Here is a 19,695-nt window from a genome sequence, read left to right on the forward strand (position 1 = left end):
CAAATAAAAATATATATAAAATAGGTACCTGCTTTGTTCTGCTCTACCTCTCTGATGGAAAGCCCTGAGAATTGCTTACAGAAATATAGGCCTCACTCTGTTTCTGTCACTTTTCTCAATGCAGACATAAACCACGTGTTGCTGCTTCCACTAGAAACTCGAGTGCATAGTGGTAATGACTCTGCAATTTCTGATGGCAATCCAACTGAAGAATTATTTGCACATACAAATGGAAAACCAGTACGTGATTGCTTTGCAGCAAAATGGTTTACTGGTTTACTCTCCCTAATTTATTATGGGCTTTTATTATTTCTATTGCCTTAGAACCCAGAGGCACTTGCAAGAAGCAGGAGCTACATTAAGCAACACCCTGCACAAGCACATGGGAAAGCAGGATGTTCTCCTTGGTCATCTCGCAATCCGTGTGAAGATGAGTTGCAACAGGTGTGGGAGAAGTTTTCCCCAGTTTCTCACAGCTCCATTTTTTTCGTAGAGCCAGTCCAAACCAGTATAACTTGTTCAAAGAGTGTTTTTCCAGCTAAACCAGAATAATACTTGCACTACAGAAAGCTGGTGTTTCCTATTTGGTGTTGCAAGGAAATCATATTATTTTCATCAACTCTCATGTGTCAGCCTTCCTTACCAGTGGAGGCCTGCTCACCTTTTAATTACACCTGCCTCAATGTACCCATGACTTTGGTCAGATGCTCTTGGCTTCAGACTTCCCATGTGGGATCAAATTAGACTGAGGGGACTGACAGAAATCTGCCCTATGTTGCCAGTAAAATATATATGTAGTATATAGTCAGGTGGTGCAAGTCTTTTAAACTTTTCATCTTTGTATCCACTCAAGGGCATTTTGATGGCTGCTCTACCAACCTGTGCTAGCTAACATTAGAATGTCCTATAGTCACTCTTTAAGGTCACACCCTTTCTGCATTTATAATTGAAGTAATTGAAACTTGTTCGTTTTTATTACAATTAGGGTAAGTTATTTATTACCTGGGATAAAGGAAAAAAACAAAAAACAACAACAACAACAACAACAAAAAAAACCCAACCCAAAAACAATAAAGCAAAATCTTGGGACTTGAATTAAGATGTTCCATGTCTGCTACAAACCTGCTGGATGATCTGGGCAGGTCCCAGCCTCTACTCCTGCGATTTCCTCTTCTGTGAAGTGGTTCCAATTGCAGGGCAAAATGTGGCCCAAGATCTCCAAAACCAGGTGTTTACTAGTGAATTGTTGAAGGAAAACACTGTAGAAATCCAGCTTGTTATTGCAGCAGTCTGAGGACACGCTGCACGTGTTGCTGTGAGCAAATAGTGCAGTGTGTACTCATGCCAGATATGGTGCATAAACACTTGATATGCTAACAAATTCAAGGTTTGACCTGTTAATGTCTGTGCATGGCTCCTGGTTTGCATTAACACTTATTTACTGGGTGAATAGCTCAGGATTTGCTGTCAAAGTGTAGACTATGGGCAGAACAGTCCTTGAGGGCACTATGAGAATCTGACTTGGCATGAGGAAGGATATACACTTTAGGAGCCACAATTACCATGAGGAATAACCTGTTTATTGCTGGAATTGAAGACATTTTGTCAAATTTGTAGCAGTTTACGTCAGGGAGTAGGGCCTGATGCAGTAGAATGGGCAAGGGAGCACCTGCAGAGACTGTTCTTGGAGCCTTCAGAAAGTGGAATAATTCTTCTGCCTTCTCATGTGGTGTAGCCTAACCAAACAGAACACGAGGTTCTGGTATCACTTTCCCAAGGGAATTCTAGGAGCCTATGCCCATTTGCTGGCTACAGAGTATGTATGCATACATGTATACCACTCAAGAACACACGTGTAAAACTGCAGCCTGTTTCAGGTCTCTGTTGTAGGCTAGTGTCACGCACCATCTTGTCTAACCAAGCCAGTGAAACACTTGCCACAGCAAAAAGTTGCATCACTTGTTCTGCCCTGACTGGTCTGTGTTCCCCACTGGCACATTCCAGGTTGCTCTGCTGATCCCTGCTCCCCGGCAAGGTGCATCACTACGCAGCCCTGTGCCAGCTCTCAACAAACTGACTCGCTCTGAAACAACTGATTTGACATTAAAAGCAGGACACTGAAGCATTAGTCCTGTTCAAATGACCTGTCAACATTGTGAGAGCAAAATGGACAATTTATGTGTCTCAGATTTCATTTTGCTGTGCATCCATAGCCACAGTTGCTAGGCATATGTTCTTGTTATTGATCTCATGAGAGCTAGCATGTCTTTAAAACCCTGAGGAGATAAAGCTAAAAAGGTATTGATTCATATATTTTAAGATCAAGGAGACTATTATGATCACATAATGCTAGTTCCTGACAAATTCATACAGTAATGCCTATACACAACACAAAAATGTTTCAGGTGAAATGCATTTTCCAGAATGAAATGTGATAGTTTTTTAGAAAAACTTCCAAATCTTCTCAGCAATTGGTTTCAATAGGTAATTATCCTCACTCTTCAAAAGCTACCTCTTGAAGTTTGAATTTTACTACTTTTAGCCTCTTTACACTCTTTTGTTATGCTTTCATGTACAAAACTGAGGAGATTTCTACTGCCAAAAATCATCCTTTGTAGTGATTTAGGCCATGAACAAGTCACAGCACTTCCTATTGATATTCTCTGAGTAGGCAGAGAAGCTTCACTGAGTTGTGGCTGTAGGAATATTTGACGATTATTCAAAGTTTAGCTCATCACAACAGAAAATTGTAGAAATAAGGCAAAAAGCCTGGGATGTCAAACACCAAGTCAGAAATACAGTTTTTGGTGTAGACTCTTTTCTCCTTTTATAATGTGCAAAATGTACTGCATACCATAGTAAGCTCATCAGCAGGGTGCTGACTTCTTTAACTGAAGTAGGTCACAGTAGTGTAAGGGCCAGTTTTACATTTCAGAATAATGACAGAACCACCAAGAAATGTTTGACAAACTAAATAAAAGCATAGCCTTACTCCTTTCATTCCTAAATTGCTTTTTAAAATCTTCCCTTCAGATCTGACCTAATGGATGATAATGCTAAAGGGAGACTGTCAGTGATGTCTGGATCTTTGAAACAAACCTTGTTATGTCATGCTAAATTAAGTTTTCCACTTTCTCAAGCCAGGGCACTGGCTTTATTTGTGAATTGAATCTCATCTGTAAAGACCTGGAAAAGAATAAAAGTCTAATCAATCAAGTGGAATAGAACAAAGTGGTCTTTATGAAAATAGTAAATGAATTCTGGTATTCTAGAGAGAGTAAGTATGTAGGCAAGATATTCCAAGTAATATATTAACTTGTATTTAAATGATGGTATGGAAAAATGTGTTTCAGCGAAGCAACATTCCTGTTGTAGAACATTAATCTTGCATGGAGGTATGTAAGTCTATATAGGTTTTATCAAATGCATAAAAGGGCAGGTCGAAACAAATTACGGAATTTAGGGAACTATGAGACAATCGTGACATTCCCAAGGACCAAATGCAGACCTGCTCTGAGAAGGCACAACCCCGTTTAGTCCCATTGCTGGAAAAAAGAGCCTTGTGTATACTCTTTGGTTGAACTCACAGAAAGTGTTAACACTGCTGACTCAAGGGTTCCAAACAACAGCAGTATTTTATGTCTGTTCAGTGTTCATATGAAGTGAAGTAAAAATGGGCCAGGGCTTGTGCTACCTCATTTTCTGTACAATATTTCTGAAATTTCTGAGACAACATGACATTTGGTTTACCTGTGGATTTTCCAATAATCACCATGACTGGATGAATAAAGAAGTGTGAATTATTTTTGCAATTAAGCTCTGACTGAGCAAATAATCATTGTTTTTAAAGTGCATTAAATATGACCTGCAGCTGTTTGATCTGGTGCACTAACTCTCTCAGCTCTTCTAAACTACATCAAGGTGGGTGGATCAGGTGGATCAGGTGACATGGTTTTGCTCCAAGGGAAGAAGAGCATGGGAAAGCCAGGAGGTACAACAGTGGCCTTTGTGTCATTACTAAATAGTTGTCCTCTGTGTACTGCAGTCATCATCTTAAATGAAGAGCTCTTCATATTTGGGACCTCTGAGGCTACACCACTACCATGTCACTGATGGGATGCTACTTCTCACCATACCCCATGGGCGTTTCCTTGTGTTCATCCCCCTCCTCCAATAGCTTGATACCAGGGAAATAAAAGAAAGATGCCCTATACATTTCCTTGACTCATTTGTGTAGCCTGTTCTTGGCTGCACATCCTTTGTGCTCACTTGCAGCTGCTGCTAAGTAACAAGCTTACAGCACCTGCATAAATCCCACACGGTGAGGACAACAGGCTGGGCCCCAGGATTTGAATATGCAGAGAGGTGAGCCTAAAAGCAGTGCACTGGTGGAGCTCATTTTGTGGGATGTAAGATATATGTCTATATATGTATGGGGGAAAAGAAACCCCAAACCCCAACCCAAAACAATATGCCTTGTTATCCCATGCCAGTTCTATTTCACATCATTTTATGGTCCCTACCTTCATCCTACCAGCTATGAAAGGGGTTTGCTGCCCCTTGTTTTCTAGTCTAAATTTACTCCTGTCTATTGACACGAACTGACGAACACCTGCTGCATTTCACTGGTGTGTAAATGAACATTTATTTCCCTGCCTTCCCCAGCGATGCACTTTGGGACTTACAAAGGTAAAAGTGTCTGCAGAGCACTCTGAAAGCCTTGCACAAAAGGCACCACAACTATGCAAAGAACTACTGTCAATATTGGTGAATCATTTCAGCCACAGAGGGAAAAGAGGTTTCCGTTTTAGAACAACAAACAAACCACACAAGTATTTACTGAGCTCTTTAAAGATAACAGCAGGTATATAAACACTAAGAATTATTAAGGTTTCTTTGTGAAAAGGTTAATTGCATGGTGAGAAACAGTATTGCGACTTTTGAGCCCATCTACAGGCAGAATAAGCACCTTTTGGTTACAGGGAACCCAAAACTAAACCCAGCCCATTCTTCAGAAGCTCCATAGTGAAACAGATGCTTGCAACAGGAAGGTTTCCATGCCTAAAAATCCTTTGTTGGCCGAAGAGTGTCTTTGCTGAAGCTACATTCAACTTCAGCCTGAGCAGGGCAGAGAAAGACTTCGCTGCCAATTCTCCACCATGGAGCCCCCTCCCAGCCTGTGCCCTATCAGTCAGTGCTGATGAGAGGAAGGAGCTTCAAGCTTTTCCCTTCAAGCTGTGCTGGCCTCACATTTCAAATTTTTTTAGAAATAAGAAAAGCCTCTTATAGCCCAATAACACTCAAAAACAAAAAAAAAAAGGGGGGGGACACACCTGGTAATTGCATCCTCTCAGAAGGTCAGTATGTTCTCTGTATGGGATGCAGCATTCCAAGTGTTCTTCACTCATTGCAGGAGAGCCCCAGCTGCTGTGGCCAGACACAGAGAGTACTGGACACACAACTTGAAAAGCCCTACTCTGAATGGTAAACAGCAGACATGCATCTTCCCATGAACAGGGATAGTTCAAGAAGCAGCTGAGTAGCTGCCTCCTTTGTTTGGGGTGAGCCCACGCTCACAAGAAAATATTCCAGCAGAAAGGAGAGGCCACCTGCAGATACTGGACACCTGCATGTTGTTGTCTCAGCCTGTCTGATATTGGAAGTATTTTCTGCTCACCCAGCAGGACTACTGAGGGCCTTCTAATGATTATCTTCTTTCTTTACAACTGTGAATCAGCTTTTTAGATTAAGAATGTTGTTGTTCCCAGCTGTTGATCTCAAAAAACTTTAGGGAGAAAGATCAATAGTGAGGCCAGGCTGCCTGGAGTCCCTCTAGCATCCTCCTCAAAACCAGTATGTTTATCTTCAATTCAACAGGGGCCCCAAATAAAACTAACCTCCAGTGTTCCTTGTGAAAGAAGTTACAGTCCCATGTGATGCTGTGCAAGTTAAGTTCCCAGTAAGGCTCTTGAGATTTCTGCATGCTCAGTATTTTTTAGTCTTCTGTAGAACTTAACCCTGGATATAATCATCATCTAAACATCTTGCATAATTCTTTGGTTCTGTACCAGTTCATCTGCAAGTTTCTGTTAGGCACATTATTTTAATTTAAAAATACAGCAGCATTAATTTCCTAAACAAATGGATGTTTTCTGGTGTCTTCTTATATTGTTGGAAAACTTGAAGTTTTCCTTTCTAATGCTGAACAGAAATTGAATAGCAATTCCAGCTTGCAAGCAAGGTACTCTCACTTCTATTTTCATCACCAGAATCCTGACCTCTTATCTAATGTACTCACAAAAAGACTAACTTTATGATTTGGTAATACATATGGCTATTTGCACTAAGTAAACTACATTCGTTTGTGCTAGCTCACTGAAAGTCTGGTTTTTTTGAACTCACTGAAGCAAAAGTGCAACAGTTCAGTTAATCCTAGGCAGATGTTTTTTAAAGAAGGGAATATTTTTTTCCCTACAGTCTTCTCTGCCTTCAAATCTAAAGCAATTTTTCGGTAGCCTGCCATGGTTTGCAAGCAGGTGAAGTGCCTGGATATATGTACTGAACTAACTTCATACCCCAACTCACTGTAAAATAATCTCTAGTGGTTTGGGGACTAACAGAACATAGTAAATACAGTTAATACTGCCGAAATGACTTGGTTTTAATGGGTGCCTTACAGCAACATGGTTAAAACACAGCTCTTTGCAATTTTGCAGTTTGCACTGCCTTCCCCACACAGGCACTAGTAGCATGGTTAGGCATCTAAGCCACAACAAAGGCCAAAACTGATGTCTAGAGTTCATTCTCCATGCCTGCACTAGTGGGCCTGTTTGAGCAAGCCTACGTGTAACCATCTCACCAGCTGCTGAAACACCTGTACACTTCTGCCTTACCTCCTGTTACAGACCTGGGGAACAAGTGCATTGCATAGTAGCCAAGGGTACTAAACCACAGTGTCACATATATGTGTGGGCAGAACATACGTATACCACTTCTATAGCATTTATACTGTTGTGCCTGACAGCTGAATTTCTGATGTACTTAGACCAGTGAATGATATGCCCTCAGTGGTTGGCTCAATAACCAGTCCTACCCTACACATAAACTGCATGTACATAGCCTGCAGGGTTGGGGATGGATCCCCAGGGCACTGTGTATGCACTGCAAAATGCTGCCAGCTGCTCCACTGTGTTTCTGTTGCTGGAAAGACTGACAGATCAAGGTGCCACAACAGAGGAGGACATCTTCTTGCTTACTGTTGTTAGGTCAATAGCTTTTGGCACAATTTGTAATGCTCTGGATCATTTTTAAGGAGCTTCATGTAGTAGCCAAAGTGTTACCAAAGCCCAAAGCTGGAAGGAGGACTTTTCCTTTTGGGATGTTGTAGGTGGGAATCTCACCTCTAGCCCCATGTGGCACTTGGAAGTAAAGAGGAATGGTCTGAGCTAGCACTTCCAGCAAAAGGAGGGCTGCAGCACCACGGGGCTGCTTTAGGACCAACTGCATCCAAACAGCTGCGAGGTCTGGGCATCCTTTGGGCACATGGGCCGAGTGCTCCTGAGCAAAATGTGTGCCCCGTGGCACCTGTCAGAGGTGTGTGGCCATGCCAGTAGGTGGACCCACATCTGAAAGAACAGGGATGCAGATGCTGAAGGCATGAGGGAGCAAACATCAATGCTGGGACTGGTGGGATCCTGGAGTACGGGTAGGACTGCAGCACAAATGCAGCTCCCAGGCCAAACCCTGCTCTTGTCACAGTCTTTCTGTGTTCAGCAATGTCAGGAGGAGGCCCTGACCTGTGGTGACCCCGTGGCAAGGCCCTCGTGCATTCAAGAAGCGTGTACAGGAGAGGCTAATCAGTTCTGCAAACTGTTCCTACAAGCTCTTCTTGGGCATCCTAGGTTTACTGTCATGCTGCTGTGGTCAGGGCACATCTGTGTCAATCTCCAGTTGCTACAGGGCTGCATTAGCTTTTCCTTTGCTTTTCCTTCATGCGGAGGAGTCGGAGGATGCGCTCGTTTTTTGTTAGTTCTGCTGGCAGTTCGTTTGCCTGGAATATAAAAACCAACATTGAGGTTAGCAGAAATGAAAAAGTATTCTCAAAACGTGGTTTAAAAGCATTAAACTCCAAGGAAGACAGTACTGGGTATTATAAAGATGTGCTTATTCCAGTGCTGTCTTTACCACTGTTGGAGATATCTTAAGAAATCACCTTTTAGAGTGCAAGTCTTACTTGAGTCTTAAAAATAATCCCAGTGAGGGATTTGAGTGGTCAGTTTACTTTATGCTGACTGCTCATGCTAAATAGTACCCCTTTGGCTCCCTGTGCTTCAGCCACAGAAGTAGCAAAGAGCATAGCTGCTGATTTTTGGGGGGAGATGAGGCTGGTCTTTAAGTACAGATGTCCACAAAAATCCAAGGAAAGACTTTAATTGCCATGAAACAGTGCTATTCTGTAGGATTGTAATAGAACATCAGATTTTGTCCTTCTGCATTTATTAAATACAATTTGGTAACATAAAGTATTTATGATGAAGGTGTTTCTGAAAATCAATAATTCTGGACTGCGAATATACTCTGTTGCATCAAACTGATTGTTATTTAAAAACCAAACCAAACCAAAAATCAGTTGAAGAGAATACAGCCACAGACTTTCTTATACCACACGTCCTCCTGCTGCAAATCACCATCAGCAGCAAGAAATCCTGCACCATGTTTGGGTCCAAAAGTATCAAAATACCTATTAACACAAACTATTGTATAAGACATTAACTCTGCTGCCATCAAGTGGAATGATACAGAAGTAACAGGCAAAGATTTTACATTAAATGACCGAATTATTTAGAATGCATGTGCTGGATTATTTGTACTACAAACTTACATTCACACAGTTATAAACCAGATATAAATACCAGTTCACCCATTCACAGCTTAACAAGACCAGCTAGACATCAATTACTAGTGGCAAATAGTCCATAAACACAACTCAGGGGAAGGCATTTTCATGGAAATTATCAAGCATGGAATGATAAAACACTTTACAAAACAAAACAAACACAAACCTTCTGCAGAAAAGGTGCTGTTTTAAATAGAATGTGAAACTATTGCAATAAATTGTAAGATTTATGGTAAGACATGGGAAAGATGTATGTAATTTGGGATTTTTTTTTGTATTAGCAGTGTGCTGTACTCTAACCAAGTTTTCTTATCAAAGGCACCCAGGTACACATTTCTTTTGCTGTGAAAATATCCTCCTCACACATCTGTATGGAGATATGAATATCACTTACGACTTAGCAAAAGAGTTATGGATCAGTGTTTCCCTAAATTTCCACTTAGCAACCACGTGACTATTTATACTTAACAATTTAACCTCCGGTGCTCAAGTAAGTGCAGGGTTTGGTTATCCTCAGATTGCTGTAACTTCACAAGAACTGGCATCACCAGTGGCACTGCCATCACCCTTACAGACACCTGTATGCAGAAATGAACAGACCAAACCATGGCGCAACAAGAGGCAACCACAGCCTGGCACAGAAACATGGGCTGTCACCACCTCTGTGGCACACACAGCTCCACTGCTCGGTGCTCCCCACCTGCTTCTGTCTTTGGATGTCAAGCCAGGACCTACCTTGTTCCTCAGGCACGGGTCTGCCCCTGCTTCGAGGAGCAGTGCCACGGTCCTGGCGTTGCCGCTCAGGACGGCCGCGTGGAGAGCAGAGGTCCCGTTCTAGAAAATACCAATGGAGATGTTCATTACATTCACAGGAAGAAACCAAAAGGCAGTGAAATGAAAATAGCTGCAAAGAACAAACCTGCAACCAAGAAAGAAGTAACATGGAAGAGATTAGGTCATTAGAGGCCCAGGGTCTGATTTAGACATGGTGCCGGCTGGCTAGTGGGCTACTAAGGAGGTTATTTCCAATGCTTTAATAAAAATTACAGTCAAGTTCACTTTACCACAGTGATATTTCTGTTTAAAAATTACCCTTGTCAATAGATTAGAGGTGAAATGAACACAGTGCTTGCTTCTGCCTGGAAAAATCAGCCATTAGCAAGTGAAACAGAAGCACTAATGGAAACCATCTGCACACTTTATCTTCTGCTTCTGATGATTAATGGTCTCAGTGTCAGGCAGCTGAATGGTTATTTTTTTATGGCTGGCCTTTTGTTTGCAGCTGCAAAATGACAGTTTAAATAACTTTGGAAGTACTTTCATACTTGTAATTAACTAAGTTAAGGCCACCTGGATTTTCAAGTACATCAAAACAGCAAATGAGCTGCATTTACAAAGGCTATCAAAGTATGTGATTTATAGGCATATAAAATTAGATTAGCTATTAAAAATCAGTTTCCAATTATCTGTTATTTTTCAAGTTACTTTTTGAATTCAGAGGAAAACAAAATCAAGTAGAGAATCTGCACACAACAGATATCTTAGGATACGGTTTTGCTGACAAAATGAAACAGAGAGCAGGGTACAATGGTAAAAACTGCACTGTTGAGACCAATCCATTTATAGCAGAAACAAAATCAGATGACGAAAAGCAAGAGAATTCCTTCTATGACACAATATGCTTTCTCATTCCAAAAACCAAATTCCCAATTTTGTTTGAGAAGATTATCTTGTGTGTGGCATTAAAGACTAAATAAGATAATTTCATTCTTTTCTTCACTTCTTTGGGCTCACACTTATTATTGTGAGCCTTTCATCAGACCCTTTGAGTTTCTGCTTAAAAATCTGTGTGTTTCACTACTAACCTTTAGCAGGCCAAGTGTGGGAGAGAATTTTAGCAACTCTTCTATCACATTGTTGTACCCTTTAACAGCAGCCTTCAGTAAAGCAGTTGTACCATCCTTTAAAAGAGAAAATGAAGTCAGTTCAGTTAATTTCCAGTGACTTACCTGTGTTCCCCTTGGCTGGAGGGAAACACCAGCTCTCCCTCCCACCTTGGAGAGGAGGGTCTTCTCTGGTCATCACCTCTGTGGAGGCACCTCAGAGGTGCCTGGGGCGTGTCTAGGGCATTTTTTGGCAACCGGAGGATCATTCTGGCAGAGGAAAACTTCGTGGTAAAATGAACCTGAAGGGGGATCCAGGGAGATCTTATAGCAGCCTTCTAGTACTTGAAGGGGGCCTACAAGAAAACTGGTGAGGGACTTTTCACAAGGGCATGTAGTGATAGGACAAGGGGCAATGGCTTTAAACTGAAAGAGGGGAGATTTAGGTTAGATATTAGGAAGAAATTCTTTTGTGTGAGGGTGGTGAGACACTGGCACAGGTTGCCCAGGGAGGTTGTGGCTGCCCCTTACCTGGAAGTGTTCAAGGCCAGGCTGAATGGGGCTTTGAGCAACCCAGTCTGGTGGGAGGTGTCCCTGCCCATGGGACCATAGATGATCTTTAAGGTCTTTTCCAACCCAAATCATTCTATGATTCCATGAACCTGTGACATCAAATATCAGCCTTCTCATTTACAAATATTTACATTTACATCCCCTTAATCCATACAGTCCCTCCAGGAAGCTGTCCCAGACACAAGACGAAAAAGGGAGCCCATGGTGGGACTTCACATCCTGACAAAGAAGATGGACTTCAGGGATATTGGGTCTCCACTCAGGCAGCCTTGCAGCCCCAGGAAAAGCCAGGCAGTGTGAGGGTGCAGGCAGGGCACAGGAAGAGGTGCTACTCACATCCCGTGCAGCATCTCGCTCAGCTCCCCGCAGCAGCATTACTCTCACCACCTCACTGTGACCCATCTGTGATGCAATCCACAAGGGAGCTGTCCCATCCTGCAAAAAAACCCAACCCATGGCCACTGTTTCCCTTTGAGATCCTGTGCTCCCTGGTATTGTACCACCCAAGCCGGCCTGGACAGGCTTCAATTAAAATCATTTAAATCCATAAAATCCTGCATCACAGAAAGATATGTGCAGATTTGCTTCCAAAAGCACAGCAGAGCTCAGTGTTATCAAATCCAGTTTAGGAGTAGACACCCTTAGCTGCTTTCTCCTGACATAGCTGGACTGAAAAGTGCATTGCTATGTGAACAGCTGAAGCCCTCCTTGGTTTACTCCCTGTGCCTAAAATACACAGCAAAATTTGAAACGTAAAGGGTAAAGATATCTGGTGTACATTGAACTCCAGGTGGCTGGACATGACAGAAGATACAGGCAAATCTCAAGGTGCATTGCCAGATTTTTCAGATGGGTCTCTGTTGTTTACAGAAGCTAAGGAGCATTGCAAGATGACCACTAATTTTATTTGAAAATTATATTATCCACCCTCAGGAAACCTGACAAAACATCCTGCCTTACAGTGATGGGGAGTATTTCACAAATTTTGTCCTCAACACCTCCACTAGAAAATAAAGCAATAGTAAGGAAGCCAGCATGAAAATATCTGGTTTAGAAAAACTGTCCTATGCCATCACTATTTAAGCAGAAACCTCAGAAGATAAAATACACATTCAAAATAAGCTAAACTCTGTGGTGGGTTTCTATCCTAAAGGTAAAGTAGGGCTGGAAAAAAGGAGGGCTGAAGCACTAGAATATTTCTCACCGCAATTAGAATTTAGTTTTGTGTCTTTCCCTCTTTTGCCTCTAAATGGCTTCGTTCTCCAGACCACAGGAGGACTCCAGCAGTTCTGTGGTGCCAAACTGATTCTTGTGAGCCTCTAACAAAAGGCTTTGCCAGTATGAGCTTTAACATAAAAAATGAGGCCCCACATAGCAGGGTGCCTGCTTCTGCCTTGTTCCCCTCACCACTCTCAGCAGCCTGAAGACTTGGCAGGAAAAAGGAAGACAAAATATACTGGGGCTTCCAAAAAAGAGTCTTAATGAAAAGTTTCAGGAGGAAACAACATTTTTACTTAAAGAAAGATATTTCCACCTTGATCAAAGAAGCAATCTCTTTCCTCAGTGCCAACTGAAGATTCATATGACTTGCTTGTGCTATCCAAGAAAACATTCTTGAACCAGTGCTCTGCTTTCTATGGGCTAGTGACTTAATCCTTTGGAAGAACAAGAAAAGTTGTTTCTGCCTTTGATATTACATTCTGAGCTTCCCTCTTCCTGATTCCGAGAAAGAGCAAATGCTCACCCTCAGACCTTCATTCTTCTCAAATGGTGAGGAACACTTTGCCCACTCTTGCATCATTTCGCTATAAATTATCTCATTGAAATTAGTGAGTGACCTCATTCTAGCATATATCCTGTTAATACAATGACTGTTCTTTGTCATTAAAAAATTACAAAGGCTCTCCTGTATACAGTGTATATGATGTTAGCGTGATGGCAAAAACTGTCCCTCTCCAATTTATAGTGTTTTCCCTACCAGTAGGTCGACCCTTAGGTTTTTTTCTAATCTCCCCCCACCAGAGGGCTCTAGAAAACAGCAATAGGGGCACTGAAAAATCCTACAGAACTTGGAAAATAGCTGAAAGCAGCCTAAGCAATTTAATCTGCATGAAGAACCAATGCTGTGCAAATCCACACTTCTATTTACACGAGGAATTCAATAACAAGCACAGAACAAGGAACACAGAAGCTTCCTTTTCTGACAGTGAGAGGCAAAATTACATTGTGAGAGTGACTATCATGGAGGACTTAGCCTGAGGAGAAGAAAGATGATGTTTATTGTGGGCAAATGTTGACTACTGTCAACTTATCTTTCTGAATCAAACAGCACCTAACAGGGAGGTTTATGCAAACATGTATAATATTTATATGGTGTAGATGAGACTTCTGCCTATTTTCATATTGGTGAGTGGTGCTAATGAGCTACTATGGTGTACTAAGAGGCTAGATGAGAATTCCTGTGTAAAGAGATATTAAGGCTTGGAGATGGGTCAGGAAGAAAGTGAGAACAGGAAAAGACTACTTTCCTTTCTTTGTCCCTCTGCCCTCCCAGCAGACTGCAGACCATTACGTTCCTAGAACAATGTTAAATACTCCAAATGTTTTCAGGTTGTGATTGGTTTTGTATTTGGTTACAAGCTAATATGTATGTACTACATCTCATTATATCCAGCAGCCAGCAGTTCCAAACATACTCTGACCAAAATTTCTGATGCTCTTTCTCTTATGCTAATAACTACTGACTTTGCTTTTCAGCTTTGAAGCTCAACATTTGCTTGTGACTTGGAGTTTAAAAAGTGCCAGACTAGGATGGGAGGTGAAATACCCCTCAAAATGCTAGTAAAAACTCCTAGGGACAGAGAGCCCCTACTCTTAGGCTCATCTCCTCCACTGATCGGCCCATCAGTCCACTCTCACCACTACACCATATGAATTCTTAGCAATAACAAATTATTATTTTTTATTTGCTTATTTGATTATTTGTAAGTTTATGATTAGTTAATTTGATTATTTGTTATTATTTATTATTGCTTGCTTATCTGAAGTTTACATTCTATATAGGCTCACTGGTTTATATATATGTATAATTGCATATCATGTGTTAATAGAAAACAGTCAATTTTCTCCTTAGCCAGCCAGACTAAAGCCTGCTGGGATACTGGCTACCCAGTGTAAAGTCATTGTCAAATAAATAATCTTCTTGCTTTGTTTTTGAGATGGAGAAGCAAAGGAACATTTCCCGCAGCAGGTTTCAGACACTGCCTCCAGCTCTGTCTAGACAAAAAGATGACAAAAAAATTCCTGCCCAGCTCCACAGTGTCAGAAAGAACAGAGGGTGGCTAAAATCCAAGAGAAATGATGTTGCCAAGGAAGAAACTCACCAGGAAACTGCACTTTTTGGTCTTGGGAGAGCTGAGCTGAAGTGCTTGCCCATGGACAGCAGCACCATCCGAGATTCCCTACAGTGTCAGGAGCATCCCCACAGGACTGGGAGATGGAGCACAAGACTGAAGGGGAGCTGGTACCTGCTACAGCAGCAGGAGGAGACACAAGAGGCAGGTGGACGCATGCAGATCATAGAATCATAGAATTGGCTGGGTTGGAAGGGACCTCAGAGATCATCAAGTCCAACCCTTGATCCACTACCGCTGCAGTTACCAGACCATGGCACTGAGTGCCACATCCAGTCTCTTTTTAAATATCTCCAGGGATGGAGAATCCACCACTTCCCAGGGCAGCCCATTCCAATGCTTGATCACCCTCTCAGTAAAGAAATTCTTTCTAATGTCCAACCTAAACGTCCCCCGGCACAACTTGAGACCGTGCCCTCTTGTCTTGCTGAGAGTTGCCTGGGAAAAGAGACCAACCCCCCCTGGCTACCCCCTCCTTTCAGGGAGTTGTAGAGAGTGATGAGGTCTCCCCTGAGCCTCCTCTTCTCCAGACTGAACACCCCCAGCTCCCTCAGCCTCTCCTCATAGGATCTGTGCTCGAGTCCCTTCACCAGCCTGGTTGCCCTCCTTTGGACCTGCTCCAGGACCTCGATATCCTTCCTAAACTGAGGGGCCCAGAACTGGGCACAGGACTCGAGGTGTGGCCTCACCAGTGCTGAGTACAGGGGCAGAATCACTTCCTTGGACCTGCTGGCCAAGCTGTTCCTGATACAGGCCAGGATGCCATTGGCCTTCTTGGCTACCTGGGCACACTGCTGGCTCATGTTCAGCTTCCTGTCAATCCAGACTCCCAGGTCCCTTTCTGCCTGGCTGCTCTCAGCCACTCTGTGCCCAGCCTGGAGCTCCCCATGGGGTTGTTGTGGCCAAAGTGCAGGACCCGGCACTTGGCCTTGTTGAACCTCATCCCATTGGAATCAGCCCAACTCTCCAGTCTGTCCAGGTCCCTCCTGCCTTCCAGGGAATTGACACTTCCCCCAACTTAGTGTCACCTGCAAACTTGCTGATGACGAACTCAATCCCCTCATCTAAATCATCAATAAAGATATTAAACAGAACTGGGCCCAACACTGATCCCTAGGGGACACCACTGGTGACCTGGCACCAACTGGATGCAGCTCCGTTCAGCACCACTCTCTGGGCCTGGCCCTCCAGCCAGTTCCTAACCCAGCACAGGGTGCTCCTGTCCAAGCTGTGGGCTGACAGCTTTTCCAGGAGAATGTTGTGGGAGACGGTGTCAAAGCCCTTGCTGAAGTCCAGGTAGACCACATCCACAGCCTTCCCCTCATCCACCAGGCGGGTCACCTGATCATAAAAGGAGATCAGGTTGGTCAGACAGGACCTGCCCTTCCTAACCCCGTGCTGGCTGGGTCTGACCCCTTGTCCATCCTGTAGGTGCTGTGTGATTACACTGAGGATGATCTGTTCCATAGCCCTGCCAGGCACTGAGGTCAGGCTGACGGCCCTTGAGTTTTCCGGGTTCTCCTTCTGGCCCTTTTTGTGGATTGGCGTGACATTCGCCAACTTCCAATCATCTGGGATGTCCCCAGTTAGCCAGGACTGTTGGTAATGTTGATGTTGATGCATGAATTAAGCCCCCAAATTAGGAAAACCTGGATACCATAAGGAAGGAGAAGCATGAAGTCGCACCTGGCAAACTGCAGCCCTACATCCAATGCTATGTTGCTTAAGAAAGTTTCCTACAGCAGGGAGAGGAATGTGGTTTGGTACTGACAGGGGGAGTCATCTGGCATCAAAACTGCCCCATCTAGGAGCTACAAGCCTCATGACCACCTTCGAACAAAGTGCAAATTTGTTTGCTAGTAAGAAGGGACTGAAGTCCATCCAACCATTACTTTCCTAATTAAACAGTAAAAATGGTCCATTTGTTAAGAAAATGTTTCTGGTTACAGTGGGCCCAAATATAAATGCCATGGACTTACCCAGGCAGAATCTTAGCAGGGATCAGAGGCACCCTGAAGCAAAGCAAGCCAGTCCTGCTGGAGATGAAACAGAGCCAGGAGGCACATTCAGTGCCTTCACATTCAGTGAAGTCTTTGCCCCAACTAAGATTTAAAAATGCCTCATGAAACATTGTGTTGTAGAGATTGGATTAGAGAGCTAAAAAAATACTGTCAGAAAGAATTAGCTGGGAAGTTATGGTTAGCAGAATGCAGTTTTTATGGCAACTTGGTGGAGCTAAATCTAAGGCCCCCCAAATTTATTTTGACCCACTCAATAGGCATTAATGCATACCTTGGTCTTACCCCTCTGCACTGATATTTTACACTGCATTAATTAACAGCTTTTAGCAACATTTCTTAATCTTGATCTTTGGAGACAGTGTGGAGGCAGCCTAGGAGCAACTAAAGCATCACCCTAGGGAGTAGATGGCATCACAGCTCTGGTGTTGCAGAGGTGGGGGAAGAGGCAGTAGGAAAATTACTTCAGTTTGGCCACATAAAATGCTGATCCAGTTTCCTTATGCTATAGGAGTAGCAGGGAAGCTGTGCAGACCTACAGATGCAGGAGAAATCATACAGATCAGTCTCTGCTTCCAGGCTATACTTGGGCAGGTTTTCTAGTGCAGATGAAAGGAAATACTGAAAATACCCAACAAACCTTGTCACGTGCCACACTGTCCACTGTTATTAGCGTTTTCACATTCACATGTTCTTGCCTGATGATTTTTTACTTGTTGAAGTCAGTGATCACAGCCACCTGGCAGCCATACTTGACAGACTGCAAAGACAAGACCTTCTTATCCCATCAACTTAAAATGTGCAGCGAAGACCCAGGGCAGCTATGTAGCCTGCAGGGCTTCAGCAGACCACAAGGGAGGTTCTCTCAAAGCAGGAAAAGACTCCTGGGAAAACCAGGAATTTCTAGGTGATAGAAATAAAGCTAGCCATGCAACTCACACAGCTGCCTACTCAAATTAGCATCTAAATGAGCTGTGTAACCACTGATTTTTAGAGTCAAGAAACAGCTAAATGATTAAGGAATTGTTTTTTTTTTAAACCCAGACAGCTTTTCTATAAGTCTCACTGCAGCAGGCATGTACCCATAGTCTCTTGCACCTTTAACCAGCACCAGCATACAACGATGTAAGGTGGATCTAGCCCTTATCACCCTAGCAGGGACCTCTGATCCAGCCACCAATCTAGGTCGTACTTGTCATTTAATGATAAAACAGCAGTCCCACTACCTATGGAGGAGCTAATTTCACACTTACAGTTGGCACTGGGTTTGCAGGATCAAGCTCACTAGAGCAAGTAGCTGGAAATTGAGGCAACAAGGCTTTCCACAGGCATCAACGACTTCCAGAGATAAAGGTAAAACTCATGTTTGAGTTTCAGACTGCACAGGGATGAGACAAAATAAAACTAAAAAGAATAAACCTAAAAGCTTTTGTCCAAAGTCATCTTGGACACAGAAGCCCCAGTACTGACGGCCTGGTTATTTCAATATACCAAATTTAGTACTGTCTTCTGTGCGAATTGGTGAATACACCACAGTATCCTATTAGAGTTTTCAAATTTTAAAAAACTTTTCCAAGCATTTCCAAAAGAGCACAGGGATGTGATAGGCTGTGTACACCTTCACAAGGTACTTGGTACAGCAGAAGATCAGTGGTAGTAAGAGGTAGTGCAAGGCCCTCACATCAACATTATACACAGCTGGAGGGTTTCGTTTTGATTTAGTTTGGTCCCTGGACCAAATGTGCATGTGGTTCAAATCTGCTCAGAGGATCAGTCAGCTGTTTGATCTGCTTTAGGGTGTAATTACAACTGGTGCAGCAGACCTTGAGCAGAACTTCCAGTTTCACTTCTCCCAGAAACAATCTAGTTTGCATGCAAGCAGCAATGACTGGGTTACTAGCTTCAAAACCACATTACCAATCTGAACTAAAACACAAACGCGGGCACAGCCACAGTCTTGCAGTCTTCCAGGGAAGCACTTCCATGGGAGCTAGGTGCCCAGAGAAAACTAACACTGCTTTAATTCCTAACTGTAAAAAAAATGAGACCTCAGCTCTTCCCTAAGCGTTGAGCTTACCTGCCGTGGCTGGTTGACCTTTGCTCCCGAAGAAAGCAGCAATCGGATGACATCCAGATAGCCTCCTTGTGCTGCCAGGAAAATTGCAGAAGCTCCATCCTAAGCACAAATACACCCAGCTTGCACTGTGTTGAAATGATGCCAATTTTTACAACAAAACCAAACCATACTGAATCAGGTTCTCATTCCTAAGCTGTGTAACAGCAAATATACAGCCATGCTCAAGAACTAATTACCAAAATCCAAAGTCTAGTTTGTAACAAACTATGGCAGCATTTTCATTCAGCATGCACAGGTACTGGCTCCTACCATACATCAAATTGAGCATTAAACCATGGTTCTGGAATACTAAGAATCTAGTTCATTGAAGCATTGATCTACATTAGTAGAAATTAATTCCTGTATGGAAATACAGGTTCATTTATCTTTTATATGTTCATGCAGATGTGTTCTACCACATAGAGACATGGTGAAAACATGTTCAGGTACTTTGCAAGACTAGAGGCTCCAGCACTGAAGCCTCAAGTAGTAAGTACAGTGCTATACTACTGTGCCATGCCAGCAGCTACCATGACTCTGCGCTGGCACATCTTGTGGAAGAGACTTCACCTACAATACCATAATACAAAAGAAGCCCATGCAAAACAGAGTATCTCATAGCCCTATCAGAAACAAGCATTTTCCTGCAAAAAGGTTGTGAAAGAATTGTGAAGAAGAGATTTCATTTTTCCTCAACATGTCTTTCATGTGCAGATGTTCTCAGAATTCGACTTCACAGAAACTTCTTCCTCCTTAGGCAAAAGATTTAGAAGTCACATTTCATTAAGGGTTTTCT

At 42.9% G+C, this 19,695-nt stretch overlaps 1 protein-coding gene across 2 annotated transcripts in view; it reads right to left on the minus strand.

The window, feature by feature from the left end:
• Nucleotides 1-3,304: 3,304 nt before the first annotated feature.
• The window catches only part of ANKRD29 (ankyrin repeat domain 29), a 36,315-nt gene continuing 19,924 nt past the window's right edge, over nt 3,305-19,695 (minus strand). The window contains exons 6-10 of one of the 2 annotated variants that reach the window (XM_071737331.1): nt 18,861-18,959; nt 11,689-11,787; nt 10,762-10,857; nt 9,632-9,730; nt 3,305-8,050 (exon numbers count right to left, since the gene is read on the minus strand). In XM_071737331.1, coding sequence (XP_071593432.1) covers nt 7,967-8,050; nt 9,632-9,730; nt 10,762-10,857; nt 11,689-11,787; nt 18,861-18,959 — 477 coding nt within the window. In that variant the 3' untranslated portion in view covers nt 3,305-7,966. The remainder of the gene's footprint in view (nt 8,051-9,631; nt 9,731-10,761; nt 10,858-11,688; nt 11,788-18,860; nt 18,960-19,695) is intronic. The other variant, XM_071737332.1, reaches the window with a different exon arrangement.

This window comes from Heliangelus exortis, chromosome 2, assembly GCF_036169615.1.
Source record: "Heliangelus exortis chromosome 2, bHelExo1.hap1, whole genome shotgun sequence".
Lineage (NCBI taxonomy): Eukaryota > Metazoa > Chordata > Aves > Apodiformes > Trochilidae > Heliangelus > Heliangelus exortis.